The following is a 22,871-nucleotide window of genomic DNA, read 5'->3' as shown; positions in this document are numbered from 1 at the left end:
AAACAATCTAAGTTTTCAGAGAAACCTAGACAAGAGTCAGGCAAACGATTCTGCCACCAGAAAGATATTCAGATCTTACTGACATCCTCTTCCCCCAGCAATAAGTTTTTTTTTTTCCTTCTGATTTTGTATTCACCCCTGCTGATACAGATTCCTGATTGGAATCTTGATTCACACAAATTCAACAGGTGTTTCTGCCATGACTCCAACCCAGCAGAAGTGGACACAAGGAAAAGACTTGGCTTGGCTAAAACCTGGGTGTCAAAGCTCTAATCTAATATCATGAGTTAACCAAATAGAAAAACAAAAAAACCCACAAACAACAATAATATGCATTTATACTGTTTACAGTACTAGTGAATATAATTATTTAACTTTTCTATATGGAAAATATAGTCAAATGAAACCATCAGAGTCTGAGCAATCAATTATTATCCTGATATGAACTTCAGACCAAAGCTTACTGTAATTTAAGCTCACAATTTCAAATACTACTTGATTATCTGCAATGGTTCTCTTCTCTAAGTCTTTGAAAACATTTCGTGTATGATGAATTCCATGTTTATCAAAACAACCTACCTTCCAAGTTCTAAAGCACAATCTTGAAGAGCCTGTTTGTCTTTAAGGCATTGCTTCAGAAATGCTTGAAACTCTTCATTAGCCTTTGTAATTTGTTCCTGAATGCTACTGACAATTTGTTTAGACAGATGTGCAAACAAAGTTTGTCCTTCTTGCGTCACGGCATCAAGCTTGCTCTGCCCATCGCTGACTGAGTCCAAAATGTTCTGTTTCAGGAAATAAAGGGTAATATAAAATATCTGCATTTATTCAGAGACCCTGTTGCATGGGAACATTAATTACAATTCTGAGCTGAGATGGAGCAAGAGAAGTAAAACAGAGTCCAGAGGAAGAAAGTCTTCACCAAGACTGGAGTGAGAACAATGTTCGCCACTGTGTATAATCAAAGCTCATAACGGAGGGCAGGGCCAGCCAGTCACCAGAACTACTGAGGACAAGCTGTGCACACTGCCGAGCTGTCAAGGATGTTCTCAGAAAGGTCATGTTCTCAGGCTCTCCCTATTCTCGCTGTCCCGACCAGCTCAGGCTCCACTTCCTCACGCGGCTAGTGTGCTGTCCTCTCACCGCTTAGCTGCATCCACACCTTCCCTCCTGCTCTGATCCGTCCTGCTCACCAAACCCCGACCACAGGTCCCTTCCTTTCTGAGTACACACCTCCTGCTCGGAAGCTCATACGCATGGGTATGGCTTCCCCAGAGCAAAAGAACCCCAGGACTGCTGAGCCAGACTCGTCTTCCCCTGAGCTCTGGGCTGGCATTTGCAATTACCACGCAGACTCTTCGTGGCAGAGTCCCACTTACCTCAAGTTTAAAAAAGAAAATTTCACATCTGAATTTGCCATGCATCCTGCAATCAGTTTCCTTTATTATAATGATCTTCCTTCCCTAACTTCTAATGAGTTATTTGCATAATTATCATCATCCATTATGCCACAAAATCTTCATGTTCCTCATTAATTTTTTAAGAAGTTATTTTACAATACTTAACACAGTGTTTTACTCACATTACCTGCTCAAAAAACTTGGCCAGAACTCAGTTTGAATTGTCAATCACTTTTTAACTATTTCATCAAGGCTATCTCCTTCCTGAACTTACACATCTTTCATAGTTAGTAAAACTGTAATTCCTATACTATCTATTGCTTAAATTTGAATATATCCTCTCCCCAAATTCAGACCATAGGTTTTAAAAAACACAAGCCATGTCTTCCTTCTTTTTAAAACTCCTCCAAACAGTGGTATAAAATAGATACAACTATTTATGCTTTTATTGCTGCAAAAATTAATACTAGGCACAGCTTTGAATGAATTCCAAAGAATGGTCAATTGGCTAGAAGAGTGAGAAAAGAGTTTCAGAAATTTTGCAGCTCTAACTTATTTTCTTAACTTACTTTCACATTACCTAACTCCTTATAACTCAAGAAATCTAATTCTGTTAGGGAAGAAGAAAAATTTGAATAAACTAAGATTTAGGTCTGACCTGAAGGCACCTGAGCACAGCTCTCCTACCTGGAGATCATGGAGCTTCGCCTCAAGAACTTTGCTGTCACCAGTTCTGTCTGATGATTCCTTTGCTGCTATCTTTATTCCAGAAAACCATTCTTGGAATTCCTGCATAGACTCTTTTGAAAGTAATGAAAATGAGTTACACATCTGAAACACTGCTTGAGCTTATAGAATTACCACAATGAACTTTCAGCCCATTGCATCTTGCCTTACATAATATTCCAGAAAGAAAATAATAATAATTTGGAATAGAATACAGCATGGTCTACAACAAGGACTGTGCATGGCATAACTGACAATATCTCAGAGAAAAGACTGAAATTTGTATTCCAGAAATGTCTGATTTCCCATTGCATTCCTTTTGATAAAGAAAGATAATTGCCTGAATGTGTAAGAGTGCATGGGGAGAAATTCACTTTTTAATTCTGTTTCAGGGTGCGAAAGCCATTTTTCTGGGAAGGGGAGGAACCAGCTCCTTTTTCCACCAAGCTGACTTAGAGGGTCATCATGCGTCTACATCAGAGCGCAGGCACAGCTGTGTGGGAAGCAGAGTTAGGGACATAGGACCAGCCATTTCCTGAATTACATGGCTGCCACTGTTTCATGGCTTCTCCTGATATTCAAGCTTACTGTGCCACAGCTTTATAGCAGTAGAAGCCACTGCCCACTCAAATAAGCAATGTGTGGAAAACCCAGATGAAGTTCAGAGTCACCAAAATGGTGGACCCCTACTTGCTTAGGGAGAAAGAGGCAGACTTCTGCTTCTGGGGAGAGCCCACCCACAACACTTTGATTGCTCAGGTCTCAACGCACACATGAATTTAAAATGATGTTCTCCTGGGAGGTGTTTTCAAACTTTTGCTGGCAGTTTCTGGGTAGCACTTGGTGTGGGTCCTTCCCGAGAAACCAACTATTCATTCTGGGCCCGGCAGAGCTCACCATTGAAGTGTTTCTCCAGAGCATCCTGTAGGCTGGCCTGGGTTTTGGAGCACAGCTGGCTCACCGCTTCGTGTTTCTTTATCAGCCCGGTCATCCCGCTGCCCAGGCTCTCCAGCTCGACTGAATGGTACTTGCGGCACAAGCTATTGAGATTTTCCTGGGTGGAGCTCACACTGCTTTGCTGACTCTGAAGTTCTTTTTGTATTTCCTGTAGAATAAAAGGATGCCATGAAGGATATTCATCACACTCAGGAGGAATACTCCGTTTACTCCCCTATGGTACCTTTTTGGAAACTGATACTGTTGGAATCCACCCGGCAATGCATACATGTTTATGGGGTTTTTTTTTTTTTTTTGCATGCGATCTATCTCTGCTTGGGAACAACTGCAAACAGCAGTTGAGAGGTAGCTAGGATTTGGGTTACAGTCTAGGATTTCAAGCAAGTTGAGTAGATTCTTTTGGATTCCAGCCTATGATCTTGGGTTTCATTCGTTATTTAGAAACTATTAATGAAGTCTCCCTTCTAAGTTCACAATCTTCTATGGGCCACACGGGCTTTCTTTCATAGTCACAGGCCACACAAAAAGCAGCGGGGTTTAATTAAAAAATAAATGTCCTTAGTCTTAAAGCACAGTTAGAAAATGCACTAAAAGAGAACAGACACTTATGTTGAAAAGTTGGCCCAACCCACTCTTTACAGACAGCTGATAGAGGATGTCATCTCTGAATATGGACAGAAGACACAGAAGTGGAATGTTTCTTCAACTTTTTTGAAATCTTTTAAAAAATATCATCTCTAGATGAAAGCAGTCATGCTGACCAACAAAAATAATGAAGTGATGAAGACTTTGTATCACTCAAGTTTGAAAACTCATGTAATTTCAGCTCTTCTATGGGCTCCACTGGTGTACTATATATATACACATATATCTATTAACAAGCAGAGCCTATGAGCAGGTCCTGCCGCAATGCATGCTTTCTGGTTTTAGATTATTCACCTCTGATATTCTTACCAACTGCAGCCATTGCTCCTTCCTTTGCTGTGTCCTGCATCATGAATTCATTGGTCTGGTGTTAATATGGGTAATTGAGTATAGAGGTTATATTGATCATAGTCACTGAGAAACAGGAGAACGAATATTACCATTGAATGTAGATACTTAATGTTAGTTTATCGCCTACCTTTACTTTTCTCAACCCTTCACAAGTCTCAGTCTGGGCACAGTTCATCAATGATTCTTCCAGTTTCGCCAGCCAGGTCGTTAGGTCATTAATAAACATCTCCACTTGTGTACTCTGAGCAGTGAAATCTTTCAAGGTTCCTTTTGCTTCTTCAGTCATTTCTTTGGCATGCTCCAGTTTCTGCCTTAAGTCTGCTTCTATAAACTAAACATGAAGTAAGATTTCATTGAACTCTGTGAAGACCAGAACATTCATTCACTAGTAATTCTGTTCACGTGCAGCTCAACTGTAAAAAAAACACATACGCCTAACCATAATGCTAACTCAACTTTTCTAAGAAGGGAAATGAGTGGGTACCAGCTGCCAAACGTAAGCGATGGAAGAATGGGAAGCATTAAGGATTACAGTTAATACCAGGCATTAAAGTGGCGGATTTGACTGAGGTCACAGGGAAGGCACAAGATCACAGTTCCAAACCAGAGCCAGAGCGACACGGAGTTCTCAAGTTGGTGACCGAAATCCTGCCCTTAATTCTCCCTGTGAAACATTCACACATTTTTTTCCCTGATGCAACTACCACTTGGGATGAACCACTTTAGGCTTTTATCATAGAGCCATTTTAATTTTGTTTCCCATTTTAACATATTCAGTGAGGCTGGTCCTTCTCTCCTCCCCAGGTGATCTACTTCAGAGCGCCCCTGACTTCTCTGGCCCCACAGATAAAACAAGAATCACTCATATTCATGATAAATTGCAACAACAGTTTCAATTCCACAATTAAAACATCCAGGCCCATTTAATAACCAAAACTTTGAACTTGAAGTTAATTTAATTTAAAGTTAAGGCTTTTTCTTATCCCCGACTTAGATCTGCTGCAAACAGGAATCATGTATGCAGAAGGGGGCCAAATGCCTTTTTGTCTTTCTTCACTTTATTCCAATGTACCGACTCTCTATGGCTTCTGACCCCCAAGGGTTTGGACAGCATGAGGTGGGAGAAGGGCTCTGAACTCTTCAACTGTTGTGAGCTGGCCCCTGTGCTCCTAGGCTGCATGACCCTGCGCCTTCTCTGCTGTCACAGGCCTTTGCTGTGTGGTTTCTGAGACACCGCTCACTGCTGCGACCTCCCACTGAAGGTCTCTAGATGGCACACGGTGCACTTGACTCTGGCTTTTCACTTCTCCTTGTGCAGCCTCGGGCATCTCTTAGCTTCTTGCTGCAGAGGCCGGTTCCTTGCCCAGAAAACCTCCTTACATGGCCTGAGATAGCCACACACTGGTGCTGTCTTCTGTACCTTCCTCTCATCATTCACTTCTGGGCTAGACATCACACTCTCGCAGTCAGCCCAGGTGCCTCTGAGATGCAGGCCACTCAAAACAACCATTTGTGCTTTGACAAATACATCAGCAGAGAGCCAGCCTGTCTCTCACTCCTAAGGTCTCTCAGGGGGAGTTAGACGGAAGACTCCTGTGTCTGCCGATTGCAGACAGCTTATGTCATGCTCTCCAGAAGGTACCACTGAAACCCTTTTCCCTATTTTGAGGTAAGGTGCAGGCACCCCCCACCTTTTCCTTGAGTCTCTACACATATGTGTGTGTGTGCAATCAGAGTCTAAGAGGAGCTCTCTCCCGACACTCTGCCTCCATCCTCACTTTGCCAATGTCCACCCACTGCCCTTTCTTTCTTCGGCATAGGTGACATGCATAAGCACTCCTTTCTAGTCTTCTGTCTCTTCTTCCTTCAGGGAAAACTAACATTCTGGTCCATGTACATCACCCACCAATGATACTAAAGGACAGACACTGTCTCAGGTGCATAGAAAGTATCGCTGATGCAGTGAGATGGGCTAGTTAGTGAGAAGCAGTAATAAAGGACAATGGCGCAATGGGAAGAAAGAACAAAACAGAGAGAATCCATGAGGGAAGCGACAAATCTAGAGGCTAAAGGAACACCACAAACCCTATGGCGCTGGTGGCCCAAAGCACCCGCCAGGCTGGCGCTTGCAGGGCCTCCTCCCAGCCAGACCTGGTCCTCCCAGGCCTGCCTCATTCCTGCGGGTTTGTGCCAGCTGCAGGGCCTCCGAGGGGATGTGCAAGAGTAACCCCTCCAAACACAGTCATTGTGTAAATGATTTAGAGAAATATCAATAAGGATATCAATATCATAAGGGTGGTTTTTGTGCCTGCCTAGACATAAAACAGTCCATGAGGCAAGCTGGGTGACACTACTTAAAAAATTTAGTAACGAAAAGAGGAACTAATCTTATAATACTTGAGTTGGAAATATGCTACTAATATTAGCACAAGATGTTAATATTTTAACACCCATATATGATAAGTGGACCTTATCATAACGATGCTTGGAATCATAACAATGATAATAATAAATCCAAGTAACTGATTTTATTGTTGGTTATGATGATAAACAACAATAACAATATATATATTCATACACATATGTATACACTTAATATATATAAACATGTAAAGTATATGTGAATATATATACTTATATACTTTTTTTGAGAGAGTCTAGTGTATAGCAGTTGTTACAAACTTGGTTGAGTGCTTACCTGAAGGTCTGGTGGTGTTTCTGGGTTTTTAGTTAATTCTTTAAGATCATTGACTTTGGAATGAAGTTCTTCCAGTCGCAGTGCTTTGTTTTTAACTTCAGACTGCCAAAATAAAAGACAAAGGGGAAGAGCATAACTAGTCCCATGACATGTTATATTTGGCATTAATAATTTCATGAGTTAATTCTGTCAAAAGGCCCAACTCTATGCTATAGTAAAAAAAAAAAACAAATTCCCTGTTTCATTATCTGAGGGCTGTCATTATTTATGAAGTGAAAAAATGTCACTGTCAACTTTCACTTAGGGAGTATGGGGAACTTTCTGTCTTCCCACCTCCTTTATTGAAAAAAAAAAACCTCCGGGAAAAAAATTAAACATTAGCCAAAAGCTTTGAGTCAGTGAGAATTTTCAATGGACTGCCGTTCATTCAGCAACATTAATATCACTGGCTACCATGGCAGCATTAAACTCTCAGGAAAGCATTTCAACCCAAACACACATCAGGAATGCCTAATTAGTGTAGACTACATGTAAAAGATAAGACACATTTCAAATACAAATTTTAAATATTAAAATATAAATCAATTTAATTAGGAAATTCACAACTGGTATTTTGTCTGTTTTTTTTCACCAACACTAACACGAAAAGAAGAACAAAGAATTCTTACTGAATAAATGCTATGCTTGTAAACTTCATTAGTTATTTGGGACCACAAAGGTACATTGAATAAAGTATCTCTCTCAGCTTAAATGTGGTCTTTTGGTGTTTTGTGGACATTAACGAACCTCCTGATGCCCCAATGTGGAAAGTAATTTACTTACCCAGTGAGATGTGATGAACTAACTGTCAGGCCTGCAGGCTTTCTCCAGAAGCAGGCTGGACAATTAAGGAATCACACCCACACACTTACACTTCATTTCCTAATTGCAGCAGCATTGACGCTGTTAGGCACTGGGCTGAATCCAGTTCACCGATTTTATTAGCTGGTGTACCACACAGGCAGCCATCTCTGTGAGTGGCTGAGCCTGGACATACTGAATATGGGGCTGCTGCCCACTGGGTCCCTGGATCCCAGAGGTCAGCATAGGAGTGCACTGTATGCTGGCTTACCAGCTGGCTCTTCACAAAAAGGGCCCTGATTTGTAGCATTTACCACCATTTTGAGCTACAGCCTGACATCACTGGGCGAGGAGTTGGAGCAGCCAGCTGCCCAGCCCCACAGCATTCCAGCATTTCCACCATGCACACATAGTAGATGTCAGGAACTCACCAGTCTTCGTAACAGTAATAGGCAGGATAATAATTAGGAAGGGATAAGTTTTGAATATCCATTACACTGATTGTTAGCATAACTTATTTAATTGTAAATTTATTTATCATTTAATTTCAAAGAGGATTGTGCTTAACCCTGGTTCACAAAATTCTTCTAAATTAGGTAATCAACTTGTGAGCTGGTGCAAGCCCTGTTCTGGCACACACCACTGTCAGAGCTGGAATGTTAATTTAACATCAAAGATAACAACTAAAAGACAGCAGTGTGCTATCTCTGTCCTGGCTGTACTTTTAGACTGTGTAATTACCTCTACTTCTGTTTGCCGTTTAGAAATAGGACTTGATTTTTAAATCTCTAGAAAGCTCTTTGGGTCAAAGATAGGCAGATAACCCAGGTATACAGTTGATTCACCTACATTTTTTCGGACTACAGTCATTCACTCATTGGTTTGCATGTTCTGTATGTGTGCCAGGCTCCGTACTGGGCCACTGAGCACACGATGGTGAACAGTGGCCACCCAGAGAGTACAGTCCTTCATATGCCTGTGAAACAAGTTATCTCTTGTCACTCTATTTCTTCCACCTTGCTTCATTTTTCATCATAGCCCAATTACTACTTTACATTTTACATAAATATATATTATAATGTAAATAATATCAATGCCACAATGGTAGGGACTTTGTTTTACTATTTACTGTGTCTAAAACAGTGCCTGACATTTTAGGTGCTCATGAAGAATCTGATGAATGAATGAATGAATGAATGGACACACGAAATGGAAATAAGAATCATTTAAAACAAATTGGTGACTAGAACTTTAAAAGGCCCCTTTTTGGGGGAGACTGTGACACTCTAATATCCAGTTTTCTTCCATTTCTGGAAAGGAAGTAGAAGAACTTAGCACCTGGCATAAGTGCTCAGCACATGGTAAGTACTCAGTACTCATCTTGTTGGAATGAAGAAAAAATAGATACTAAATTACAAACACCTTCCATTTGCTTTTGAAGTAAGAAGGTGCCATATTTTCAGACAAAAGGGATACAAATACAGATTTTATGAGCTTTTACTTTTCTACTAATACTTTAGAGCCTAAGAAATGGCAAAAATGCACAGAAAGTCTTATCCATTGCCTATTCAGTTTTCAAGTTAATAGTAAAAGATAGTTAAGAATTTTATAACACTCATATGTGTCTCTGAACGAAAGACTGAACTTTAAAAAAAGGACACAGGTTTTTTTCCTCTTCTGGTCAATGAGCTCACAAGCTCACATTTGTAGACGCATTCAATCTACCTCAAATTCTTTAAGGAATTCTTCTGCCTTGACGCTGTTATTCAGGTTGTTGATGCTGTCAGCCAGCTGTGGGACAGAACTGTTTGACCATCCATCGATCTCGTCTTTGCTTGAAAGTACATCACCCCAAATGGACAGGCTTACCCTCAGTCTATCCATGTTTTCCTCAATTCTCTCTGACACCTGGCATAGAAAACAGAAGCCATACAGTGTGAGAATTTATGTCGCTCCTGGCTCCCTGAAAGTACTGAATACGCCAATGTTTCCTTAGTCAAAAGATTATCTTCTGACTGAAAAAGTTCTACAGAATTTTTTGTAAGTTAATTAGTGTACCTGGCTCAAACAAATGTTAACTGTTACATAAATTGTTTCTGCTACTGGGAGAGGTGACTGAACTTCTGAGACATTTGATTTTCATTCATAAATTGGGAAATTAACAACAGGTCTTCTGGAGTCTCCTGTAACAACTCAGCCTAAGGTTGATTTCTGCAGGATAGGCATCCATCCAAGGGAGGAATATTGTATTTGTTTTTGAAAATAACCCAATGAGCATTTTTTATTTGTAATTAATGCTGAGCTATAAAATGGGTATTAATTAGACTTGAACATATTTATAGAATAATATGTGGGACAGCATCAACTTTGCATGTTCAAACTAAAACATTACTACTGAATACTCCTACTAAGAATGTCCTTTTAAAAGTGGAGGCAGAGAAGGTTTTCTGCAGTCCTCAAATTATCGTGAGTAAAGTATGCGATTTTCAATGTCTAATTTCAGTAACTTAGCTTAAGGAAGGGAACCCCCTGTAGGTTAATTTTGATTAACTTGCCGGTTAAATTTTGATAATAGTGGGAGCAACAGAATCTCTGGATTTTTGAGCTAGAAGACAACATACGATATATACGGGTTGGGAGATAGAGTTCCAGAGAGATCAAGTGACCTGTTCTATGGTCACACAGCTGGTAAATGACAGAGCAAGAATTAAAACCCAAGGATGTAACCTACAAGTCCAATGTTTTTCAATGTAAAATTATGGTCTTATTACCTAATGTATTGCACATTATGCTCTCATATTCTATAAGATGTTTATCAATTATCCCTCTATTTTTAATCCATAATCACAGAGTTTTGAGAAGAAAAAGATTTAGAGTTATAAGTTTATGATTAAAGATACCAAGTGAAATGTAGAAAATCTGCCAATAAGTTTTAACAAAATAAAGCAAGCTTTTGTTTTAGAATTTTTTTACAAATTCTAAATTTTACATGAATACTATTTGGTTTTTTTTTTGAATATCCATTTTGCATTTACCATTTAAAGTTAAAAAATGGAATTCACATTCCTAAAATATCAAAATGAGGAAAATGTGATTGGGAAATGTGAGTATTTAAACTTCATCTGATATAGGTCGTTATCTTACATCCAGCCATCTATCCACAGTGCTCTCCATGTCTCTTTTTACCAAGATGAAATCAGTACTGTGAATCTTTTTCAGCTCACATAACAGTTGTTTTCCTTTACTGGTAAAGTTATCCAGTTCTTTCTGTTTATTACACATTTCGTTCTTGGCAGTTTCATGCTGTGGACATAAATGTTTCCTTAATTAATATAATAATCAGTGATAAGTCAAGAGTTTAAAACCATTTGTCTCTAAGAAATTTAATTCATGGTGACCTTATGCAGAAACCAGTAATGTTAATGAACTATATGAATATATTTATATTTGTAATTTTCTTGAATTGCTAGAATCTTAGGATATCAGTATTCCCCCCAAAAAGTTGAGCTTGTCACCATGAATTATCTATCATCTCTCTCTCTCTCTATCCATCTATCTATCAATATGTGGTGACAGGAATTATACAGAGAATTCATTATGAATAAAAATCAGATCTACTAAAGTCATCTATTATAGTAAATACATTTTGAATTATTACCTTCGATAGAGCCCATTTAAGATCTTCCTGATCTTTTATTGTGGTTCTAGGTACAATCACATTGTTGGCCTTTTCTAGGACTTTAGATACAACTGACTTCAAGTTCTGATATTCTCGCACCAAGTCAATAAGTCCACAGCATTGACCCTGGCTGTAATGATTAAAGGAAATAATCATTTATTATCATGATTGGGAAAGGGCAGGGTTCCTTATCATTTGACCTGATATATAACTATGTAAGTTTATTCATAAATGGATGCTGGAATCAAGAGAAAACCTCATTTCTATCTGCTGAGGTCAAAAGAATGATAGAAAGTTTGATTTAACTTTAACATCTAAATTGTTCTCAATGTATGAAGAGTGTACACAAAATTAAACAAAATCTGAGAACCATTAAAACAAAATCTGAGAACTGAATGACAAGCTAAGATGTAATGTATGCTCTTGTAACTAAAACTTACAGGTATCATCAAATTAAAAAAATTTTTTTGTCTAGAATTTATTTCATAAAAGAGTGTGTTGACGGGAAGCAAAAAAACCCAAAAAAACCTGAAAACTAAAGCAAAGAAACATAAAACATTGTTTAAGAATTAAAATACATATGAGGTTTTCTTTCCCATTTTACTGATAAAATTTCATTTACTATGAATACCCTGAATATTGTCAAAAGAAGACAGGTTTGGTTTATAAGAGTAAAATGCCTTTGAACAAGCAATTCTACATGTAGGAATTTTTCCAAAGAATGAGATGTGCATTAAGATTTAGGGAAAATGATATTCTTCACACCATTGTTTATAATAGGGGAAAAATTAGAAATAACCCAAATGTTAAAAATAGGATGATAACCTATTTTTAGGTTACTGAATAAAGTTTTAGGTTATTGAATAAATTCTGATACATTCTTGTAGTTGAATACTGTGTAACCTCTAACAAATCACAATTTAGAAGAATGTTTAGTAACATGGACTAGTTCATATAACATGGTTAAATTTTTTTAAAAGCCTACGTTAATAGCCTACAGTATACAATAAAAAAATGTATGTGCACACACACAAAAATTGAATGTGAATGTTTACAGATGCTTTCTTTATAGTGGTCCAAACTGGAAAGAACCCATCAAATATCCATCAGTTGATGAATTGATAAACTGGGTACACCTATTAAATGGAATATTATTCAGGTATAAAAAATGAATGGGCTTTACTGATACACATAACCGTGTGCATTGTGCTAAAAGAAGGTATTTACCCAAATGCATTAAAAATTCACATATGCACAAAAAATGGTTCTAGATGCTTTATTTATAATCTTCCAAACTGGAAAGACTCTGCTTATATGTGATTCTGAAAAAAAGATAATGTTGTAGAGACAGAAAGCTGATGAATGGTTGCCAGGGACCTGAGAGAGAAGAGGGACCTCCTACAATGAGATGAGGTTAATTTTTTGAGGGTGGGATGAAACTATTAGTGTGAAATTTGATAGTTGTGACAATTACACAACTGTATGAGTTTATTGAACATTATGCGTTTATTAAACTTTATGGTTGTACACTTCAAAGGGTGAATTTTACTGCATGCAAACAATACCTCAATTATAAACAAGTACAACAAAATGAGAAAAGTAAATTAGAGGTTAAGACTGTCATGGTAGCAGTTTGGTGCAATTCCTGCTTTTAAGCATTAAATTTCACACGATTGTTATCTCGGGACAACTCCTCAAGAAACTTCTGTAGAACTAAACTTGTAATGTTATTCCTGAGGCAGAATACCTCACATGGTTCCCATTCTTGATCACAACAATGCAAATCAACAGACAATGGGCCAGTCACAAAATAGGTGGAAAGTTAAAAAACAAAAACTGAAAAAAAGGTTTTACTTACTTTTCATGAATTAGTTCTTTGGTATCCTCCCAGGAAACCACCAAACGGTTTATCTCCTGGTCGACTTCAGGTGCGAAGGCTACATCTTTCTGAGCAATTTGTTTCGCTTTGTCTTTCAACCAACATAGTTCATGCTCATGAGAATTCAATTCATCTTCTAACTGATTAAAGACTCTCAACCTATGAATGAGAATGTTATTTTACTATTAACTTACCAAAGGTAATAGACTACTACTTCGTCTCCATAAAGCACACATACAGCCAGAAAGACTTTTACCACAGTGACTAAGTATGTATATGACATGAAAGTATAACAACTAATAAAGATGTTTTGAAAGTTAACTATGCAGAATTCAGACTGTACCTCAAAAAACATATAGTTATTTTCAGTAGTCACCTTCAAACTTGTATCAAGTTTGTAATCTCTTTCAATTTTGCTTTGATGGTACAAGATTTTTAATACTAGTGCCAACCTTGTAAATAAAGCAGGTAAGTGCTTTTTACAGGGTCTTTGTTAAGAAATCTTTCTGTGCCATGAAGTCCAATGCACGGAAAATAATAGTATTCAAGGATCACAGTTGTTTTATTCAAAATAAAAATAACTTTACTAAGCTCTACAATAAATATGTTTAAGAAACTTACTACACCTACTTTATTGAAAAGGTTACAATGAGAAAATGATCATGGTTTTTTGTCCCTAATATATCAATATTCATTCTTATTACAAAATAAGTCCCTTCTATCAATTACAAATTGCTTAAAAATAGATAATATGACCTATAAATTCTATTATAAATAGGATTTCAGAGTGGTTTATATGCAGCCCTTAGGAAAATCCTTAAGGAAACCAACGAAATTCTTGTATTAAGTGTCAAATTAGTCATTAATTTTATCCTCAAACTATTTTAAAAAGGAAGTTGCTAAAAGGGATACTATTAGAGTTTTGCATAAGAGTGAATTCTAGAACAAATACAAAATAAATGAGACGAGTGGCTTCCACCCAGAATCCTTCTACCTCTGTTGAAGAGCTTGGCGGGTAGCTTCCGTCAGGTGCTCTTTGTCAGCCCTTTCTTCAATGTCCTCAATGTTTTTCAGCAACTCCTCTTTCTGATCTTGGAATGCTTTTTTCAATACTGCCAGGGCATCAGCCTCACTCTGCTTGGTTCCCAGAAGGTTCTGGATCCGCTCTAGTTTGAAACAGAGATCATCTGCTGTAGTTCTGCAGGAAATCCTTTGCTCAGAGCTTCCACTTTTAAGATGGTATTGGGCTTTGGTAAGAATGCCATCAAGGGTGATGGCAGTCGATTCTAATGTTTTAACATCTTGAATAGCTTCATTCAGGTCTTTTTCTAATATTTCAGACTGCTTCTTATTCATACTGCTGGTTGCTTCCACAGTTTGCCTCAGCTGCTGGAGAACCCCGGACAGAGACGCATGGCTCTGCAGGAATTCAGCCAACTGGGCCAGGGCAAGCTGCCGCCTCTCCACAACTCGGCTGGCCTCCTCGAACAGCTGGAAGCAGTCCTCTGCCTTGCCCTGGAGAAGGTGGAGGTCCTCAGCTCGGCCCAGAGCACCCAGCTTTGCTAGGTGATCCTGTAGACTCTGCCATTCTCCCTTTTTGCTCTCTACTTCTGCTGCGTGGTCCTGGAAGGGAAGAGAGAGTTATTGATTCCTCGGATGCACTCTGGCTTGTAACACAAGCATACGCAGGCTTTGTGATATCAAGACACATTTTAAATGCAATGGATGATGTAGTATTTAAAGGTCATCTACGACAAACCTTTTAGAAATGTTCTAAAAATTTCTCCTGTTTTGCTCATCTACACATTTCACATAAAACACAACTCTGATTTGGAACTAATTTGTTTGATGGAAAAGAATTTCTTCATGGATAGAAAAAGTTAAAAGAAATTGTACATATATGCATATATATATAATGTAGATTAAAAATATGTGTATATATATATATATATATATAGAGAGAGAGAGAGAGAGAGGGAGAGAGAGTCAAAAGTTATAGCTACATATATAGTTAAAAGATTGAAAATTGGGAAGATTTAATATATATATATTACATATAATATATATAATATGAGCAAATCTAACAGAGCTTGCAGGGAAGGAGTGTCAGAATAGATGGGCAGCAGCCTCTCTTCAGAGCAGTGAGGAAGGCAGATGAAAATGTGCCCAAGTTTTGTCTTCTCTCTAAAGAAATGTAGTTTAAAGAGAAATCACCTTTCTTGATCTTGACCACATGGCCTTAATATTCCCCTCAGCTTGACTCCTAAACTTTAGAGGGCTTCTTTGAGCATTTACTTGAGAAAAATTATACATTCATTCTCTGCCCCTTTTGAGAAATAAATCTTTTCAAGATCTTGCAGATGGTTTTATGATCCAAAGATCTGGGAGTCATCCTTTAGAAAGGTATTCATCTAGAAAGTAGCTCCCAGTTGACTGCTCCATGCTGCAAAACTACCTGAGGTCACAGAGACAGGAGAAGGAAACTTCCCTTTGGGTAAGACCAATTAGAGTGCTCAATAACTATGAAATGTTTTATCATTAAATATTGTTATAAGTTTACTATGTAGCTTATCTCCAGTTATCCCAACACTCAATCAATATCTGATTTTTTTTCTGATGTCAGGATAGATAGAATGCATAATTTATAAAGAAGGAAGATAAATCATGAATCTTAAATAACTTGCAAGCTAAACAATAAAAGAAAAGCTCTATCATTAAAGCATTACAATTCAGTATTCATTTTCAGCATTGGAACAAAACAAATTGGGAAGCTTAAAAATGAATATTCTCATAGTTCACCCTAGAAATTTGCTCTCCTTTGAAGAATCAGTGGCTTAAGGTGGTTGCCTCTTTTATCTGAAGTGTTTTTGTCTGCTTCACTTATCTGCATGACACATTGCCTGGATCTATATGCTCAATTATTAGGATTTTTACATATGACTACACAGTTAAATTGCTGTCAAATATTTGTTTTAATGTTGCATTGCCTCATAATTCAAGGGCTCTCTTAGGAATAAACTCTTCTGTGACCCTAAACGGATGCACTTTACCTTGTGGCGAGTAAACGCTGCTTGGTGGTCCATTATGCTTATCTCAGAAGTTGTTTGTAATTCACTGAGAAACAACTTAATCCAGACAGAAAAGGAAAGCAACAGTTCATCAAACTGTTGGTGTTTAGTGACCACAGACTGAAGAAAATTAATCCTACGAAGAGAAAGTTGCTAAAGTTAAAATATCCCACAAATGAGTAGAAAGAGTTAGTGATATGTTTTTGGAGTAAGTTTAACACAGGGCAAAAGGGATCCTGTCATACATGGACAAACCAAATTCTTGACGTTTCATAGTTCAAACCCCACTTCTCTCACAATCCTCTCCATCTCAGCTAACGTCACCACCATTCACCCAGATGGTCGCGAGAGTCATTCTGCTTCCCGCCATTTCTTTACCACCACATCTGGTCTATGCACATCCTGTCATGTCCCCACAGTATATTCTGTTCTCCTCTCCCATCTCCACAACCCCTGGTCTAGAATATCTTCATCTCTTGACTGGTCTTCAATACCCTCCTAGAATGGTCTCTTTCTGCCACTACTGTCTCCTACAACTTACTCTCTAGGTAACAGCCAGAAATGACTTTAATGTAATCAGAACATTCTCTGCCAAGCTTAAGCATCCAGGGGCAATATCCTGTTGTACCTAAGACACAACTCTAAAACGCCTGACTGTGGTCTACAAGGGATCCACATAACCAACCCGTGTGACTTCATCTGTCACAGCGCTGCCCCATGCTGCCAACTGACTGTTTCCCCAATACCCCCACTCACTATTGCCTTAGAGCGTTTGCCCTTTCTGGTCATTCTGTTAGTAACGTTGGGAAGAAAAATAGACATGAGCAGCCGGAAAAGGGGTAGACAAGGTTCAAAGAAGAAGCCACCCATATGAGGTTCAAAGAAAAAGCCACCCAATCTCTGCCCAGGTAGGGGGTCCCATGTGAGGACAACAAAGGCTTTGTAGGGAGATACCTTCCTCCCCAACCAGATCCCAAGAGAGGGCACAATAGCACAGAACTAAGACCTCCCAAATCACACCTCAGGATGGGGAAAGGACATGTGCACTGAGAAGCATGGCTATATGGAAGGACCTGTCAATCAAATAACCCCACCCTGTCAGTCAAAGGGATGCCACTCCTAACCAGAATGCAACATATAAGCCTCCTGCCTAACAGATGGAGGCCCTCATCTACCTTGACTCTGGCCTGCTCCTCCCTTGGAGTACATTCAAATAAAACTTTTCTGCTGCTTTGCTATTGTGTCTCTGCCTTTCAGTTCTTTGCTGCAGCCGGGACAAGGACCAAGAGAATGAACTCAGCCCATAACACTTCTGTCTGCTTTGCTCTCAAAGCATGGTGGTGGCCTTTTGCATAGCATTCAGAGCTTAACCAGATACCATGTCCCCTGAGAAGCTCTGCCAGACTACCCAGTCTGAAGATGCACTCTATTGTCCCTGTCATGCTACCCTCAGTTGTTGTCTTCACATTACTTCCCACCACCTAAAACAGTCTTGTTGATTCATTTGTTTAATTATATCTTTATCCTCCCTTTGCTCAGTGAGAGACAGGATTTCACCTGCGTCCCTTACTGTCTCATCCCTGGCACCAGAAAGGAACTTGTGATATGGTCAGGGATCAATCACTGCTTGGGTAATAAATCAAATTAAAATGATCAATAATAGGTGATCTGAGGTCAGAATCCAAAACTGACATTCAGAATACCTTAACCAAATATTAATATTCATTGCAATGGTATATATAAAAAGCTCAACTTTTAAAATGGACTTTCATAGTTTAATTCTTACAAAATTTCTGCATACTATCTTTACATGCAGAAATTATATTTTGAATGCTTTCACAGATTTGTATTATTTTAAAAGCCCTTTACTCTCCCCCTATAAGAGAGGCAGAGGGTAAATTCTTCCCTCTTTTAGAGAAAATTACTCATCTTTCAAGAGTTGGGACTAAATCCTTCTGTCGGCCCTTCCTGAACCCATTCAAATGTCCCTTCTTTTTGTTCTCATAATATTCTGTGCTTCCCTCTCTCCCATGCTGATCTGTAAAAACTTGGGGTCGTTTGATTTATCTGTATGGCTCTAGTATCTGATACGGGTGCCTGGTACTCAGCAGGTACCCCATGAATATTTGCCGATTGATTGAATAAATGAGTGAATAAACAATGTAACAAAAAAAGCTCCATGAAAGTACAGAGGGGAACCGTTTTGTCACCATCCCCAGCACATAGAAGGGTGTTCTTCTCATTGTACCAATTCAATAAATATTTACTGAATGAATGAATTAAAGAAGTAACTGGACACATCAAGTGATTTAATCAAGACTACATGGGTAACCAATACCACCAATTCAAGGCAAAAGTTTGTTTTCTGGCATATTAGAAAGGTACAGAGGCCAATTGTTAATCATCTGGTCAGTTAATATGTAATCCATTTTTGCCTTTATTTAATATGATCATAATTTTCCTTGCTATCTACAAAGATCTATATTGGAATGAAATGGAATATATAATATGGTGTAATACATCTATAATAATTACATATGTCATTGTCTCTGTTGAGAAATATGGGAGGCAAAATTTTAATTACCATTTTTTCTCCTGAACATGAACATTTTGGGCAATAAATAGTACAAACGTGAGCAACCCTACTCTTTTCAATGTATTTCAAGTACTTTGACCATTTGCTCTGATTCTAAGACTAAAATTTTGAATTGTGGTTCATCAGAACTGCTAATTATTGAGCACTTTGATGTTTTAAATGACAAATAGAGTAGTTTTCTTCCCTTCTATAATTATTGCCTAATTATCTGGGTTAAATAAAAATAAGCAAAACTCTGCTTTCTTAATTTACATACTCACCATTTTAAAAAGTGAATATTAGAATTTTTTTTTTTAGAAAAACCAACCTTTTGCTAATTATCTGTGGCAAATCTCTCCATCTCTCATCCAACTGCTCCAAATGTAGTCTCATCATTTTCACATCATCTTTGGAGGCCACTGAGAATAGTGATTCCTTTAATTGCAAAAGGTTGCTATAGACTGAGGCTTGGGATACAACTTCATTTTGCAGTGCCTGAGAAAAACAGACTACATTACAGATATCATCCCAATGTGATTGGCAAGGTAGGCCCAGGGGACAAAGGCTTTTTGTACAAAGGCTTTGCATTCTTGCAAAACAGAGGTCACTGGGGCCAGGCTAAAGAGAGTTTTTATTGCTTGATTTAGAAATGGATCCACTTAACGTTTAATACAATATTAAAAATGCTATTGAGTTATATTACGTTAGGCAAACTTAGAAGCTATAGAATTTCTTTCAAGAAAAAGAAACTGAGAAAGTCAAAAGTATCAGAGAAAAACTATTGCTCAAGAGTAACGATGCATATTTAACAACAGAGACGCAATTCTGGGTACTGGGAACACTGTCTTCCTCTCCTTTTAGAGACTGCATTAGGCCAAACTGGGAAACTAAAAGGTCTTCATTTTACTTTCATGCAATTGAACAACTTACTTTTAATCAGGCTACAAATCTCTTAGGTACTACTAGTGGTGCATTAAAATTCTGGTTTCTGTCTAATAAGACATAAGATACCAACTCTTATATAGATAGTCAACAACATAACATGGTGTTAAATGAGATGACAGGTATAGCATGGCACATAGTAGATGCTTGTCAAAATGTTTTCTTTCTCCCTCCCTAGTGAAGCCAGCCACGTGTGTGCTACAGCACAGTTGCTAATGGTTATCAGGAGTACATAGCCTATGGGTGATAGGAAAGACCACAAAGCAGAGTTGAGACCTAGGCTGAGTAGGACAAAGGGCACAAAGCCAGGAGGTAGGAATGTACAAAAGATGTTCAGATCACAGAGGAGAGGCAGCTTGGCTGGCCCAGTGCCTGAGTGGGGGACTAACAGAGTGTGCAGCCCCCTTTCAGTCCCCTACCTTGGATAACACTTTTTCCCCCCATACTGAGACACAGAGGAATATAGTTTTATTTGGCCAGATATCTTCGTGTCATTTTTAAGGAAAGGAGCTGGTTGCCCTCTTAGAACACCTCACAATGTGTTTATAAAAAGACAGGTACCAGATTGTGGACCGAGGATTGTTCTTGATGCTCAGGGGAAGAAATAGCCCCTGAAGGCTCCTGGGCTGGGACTTTGTGGGAGATTAATGCAGAGCGTCAGTGCTTAATATCCTAGAAAGGCAGGAGAATCAACAGCATGGAAAGCCCTCAAAGTTAAGAAGCACTGGTGAAAAGTAAACGAACCTGGCTTCCTCTTGCATTTTTTATAAAAGGTGATGGGAGAAAGTTGGGGTATAAATCTGTAATATGATAAATCCCTTTTGATTGTAATTTGCCAATTACATGTGGAACTTTCTGGCACAGACAATCATTTAAAGCAAGTTACTCACCTACACAAACCAGTAACGCTGTTGTTTCAATAATACCTAAATATTTTTATTAAGTTTAAAAAGTTGGTTTCTTCAAGGATGTAATAACTAACATTGTCTATTATTTGCATTTGTGCTTATTCATTTTTTTCTGTGCAATAATCATCCCTGAGACTTCTTCAATATTATATTCCTTCTTTCTAAAAAAAAACTTTTTATTACCAAATTCATACAAATACATAAATAGGAAGAATCTACCTTTTACCCAGTTAACTGATTGCCACTTTGTTTCATTATATTTCTACTCATTCCTCCCTCAACCCTCCTGCCAGATAATTTGTATTCAAGTGGCAGACATTATGTTACCGGATTTTCATTAGATCATCACAAAGTTCTCCGCTACTTGTCTTTAGGATCCTTTTGGGATCACAAAACCGAAGCAAGAAGTTAAGCTGGACATAGGGTTTCGTTCCAGCTTTTGTTTTTACAATGTAACTACAACGAACATCATTTCATTTCCTCACCCTCCCTCGGACTTGCCTGTATTAACTGAAGTTCACTCTCTACTTTGACTCTGTCTGCAGAAATGTCTGTTTCTGGGGAACCGGCTATAGCTTCACACCGCTCTAACCAGGTCAAAAAGGTTGACAGTTCCTTCTCTAGCCTAAAGAAAGCAGAGGTGAGAAACAAATCCATCCAACGTCATCCTGCTAGATGCTGTATCTCATTTCAAGAAGTGAAGGAAAAAAAAAAAAAACAACCCACCCCCTTCACGTCGGTAAGTGTCCTGGCACCTTGCTTATATCTGGGTATGTATGTAAGAGACACATACATCCTCTCACACTGGGAATCTTCACCTTCCAATGCAGATCAAGCAAGATCTTCCCATATGGGCACATAAATTGATGTGTTTCACATCTGGGATGATAGTTTCTCATCACTCGAACAGCTGGGCCGGAATTTCCCATTTATGAGGGGCTCTTGAAACCTGTGGTGCTGACTGGAAGGAAGGTGCTCACCTCTGCCAGTGAGCCAGCAGGGTCTCCAGCGCAGCCTGCCTCTCCTTGGCCCGGAGCAGCGCCCCCCGGTATCTGTGCTGCAGGGTCGCGGCCTCCTGGATGGCGGAGCCCGTGGGAGCGCGGACCTTCCGGGCGCCGGCCGAGAGGGCGCCCACCGCGCTGCTCAGCGACTCCACAGCCTGGCGGAGATCCTACCGCGCGTGCAGGGGGCAGGGGAGGCGCCACGTCAGGAAAGGAGACCCACTTTTCTGAGACCCCTAATCACCAGTTTTTCCCTCCATCATACTAAACAGCAATAAAAAAGGTCTCTGCCTACGGTTTTCAGCAAGACCTAGTGAACAGAAGGAGGAAGTTCCTACACTTCACGAATGCCGAAGTCAAGCATGAGAATGGAGAGAACATCTGTCTTGCTGTATATCTGGATAATTTCAACTTTTCCTTAACAATTCGGATAATTTGTGAAAACTATTATTCATTTGATGTCCAAATATGTGAGTATTTTTTTAAAAACCTCTGTTCCTAATGTACAAAAGTTGTATGTACCATGTAATACTCTCTATAAAAAGTGTATGGGGAGAGTTACACTGGTATCAGGAATCAGTGAATGTGGCAGGTACTGTGACATACATTACATCTAGTAACACATTTCATCTTCCTAAGAACCGTAAGAGTTATGTTCTTATATTATCCCTGTTTTACAGATCAGAAAATCAAGACAGAAAATTACTCGCTTTAAGAAATCTAAATATTAGAAAAAAATAGAGTATTATCCTCTCTGGCACTTGATTATTAACTCAGTTGCCCATTAAAATAATTTCGTAATATTCAATTTCCCTAAATTTGGGGATTTAAAAAAAAATGACATAAGTAACACAAAATGCCTTCTAATTATAAGTATTCAAATGCTATTCTATTCTGTTCCCCTTTCTAGATGTGGCCTTGTCTTACTCACTTTCTATCACCATAACCTCTTCCTCCACACTTACATATATTTGTGCACAAATGCATATGTAACAGGGAGAATATATATATTTTAATTAACATGTGTTTCTTCTCAGTATTTCTTTGTACCTGCTTCTCCCCCTTTACTCCTTCTCCTAAATACTGCCAGAGGCATCTGTCTTTTGCTTTATGAAACATCCCACAATGGTCACCAGTTCAGGGACCAGACCAAAGAAAGCTAGTCATTGGAAAAGGGTTAGTGAGTCATTGGAAAAAAGTCA

At 38.7% G+C, this 22,871-nt stretch overlaps 1 protein-coding gene across 14 annotated transcripts in view; it reads right to left on the bottom strand.

The window, feature by feature from the left end:
- Window positions 1-22,871, bottom strand: part of SYNE1 (spectrin repeat containing nuclear envelope protein 1) — a 419,767-nt gene that overhangs the window by 226,021 nt on the left and 170,875 nt on the right. For all 14 annotated transcript variants that reach the window (XM_057489084.1, XM_057489085.1, XM_057489094.1 and 11 more), the window contains 14 exons: window positions 21,649-21,839; window positions 21,170-21,293; window positions 19,147-19,313; window positions 16,226-16,379; window positions 14,170-14,798; window positions 13,155-13,334; window positions 11,276-11,426; window positions 10,762-10,920; window positions 9,343-9,525; window positions 6,778-6,879; window positions 4,207-4,410; window positions 3,024-3,231; window positions 2,088-2,200; window positions 580-785 (listed from right to left, as the gene is read on the bottom strand). In XM_057489084.1, coding sequence (XP_057345067.1) covers window positions 580-785; window positions 2,088-2,200; window positions 3,024-3,231; window positions 4,207-4,410; window positions 6,778-6,879; window positions 9,343-9,525; window positions 10,762-10,920; window positions 11,276-11,426; window positions 13,155-13,334; window positions 14,170-14,798; window positions 16,226-16,379; window positions 19,147-19,313; window positions 21,170-21,293; window positions 21,649-21,839 — 2,771 coding nt within the window. The remainder of the gene's footprint in view (window positions 1-579; window positions 786-2,087; window positions 2,201-3,023; window positions 3,232-4,206; window positions 4,411-6,777; window positions 6,880-9,342; window positions 9,526-10,761; window positions 10,921-11,275; window positions 11,427-13,154; window positions 13,335-14,169; window positions 14,799-16,225; window positions 16,380-19,146; window positions 19,314-21,169; window positions 21,294-21,648; window positions 21,840-22,871) is intronic.

The sequence above is a fragment of the Manis pentadactyla genome, chromosome 12 (assembly GCF_030020395.1).
Source record: "Manis pentadactyla isolate mManPen7 chromosome 12, mManPen7.hap1, whole genome shotgun sequence".
NCBI lineage: Eukaryota > Metazoa > Chordata > Mammalia > Pholidota > Manidae > Manis > Manis pentadactyla.
The sequence above is the reverse complement of the archived record's forward strand: the minus strand, read 5'-3'. Positions and strand labels throughout refer to the sequence as shown.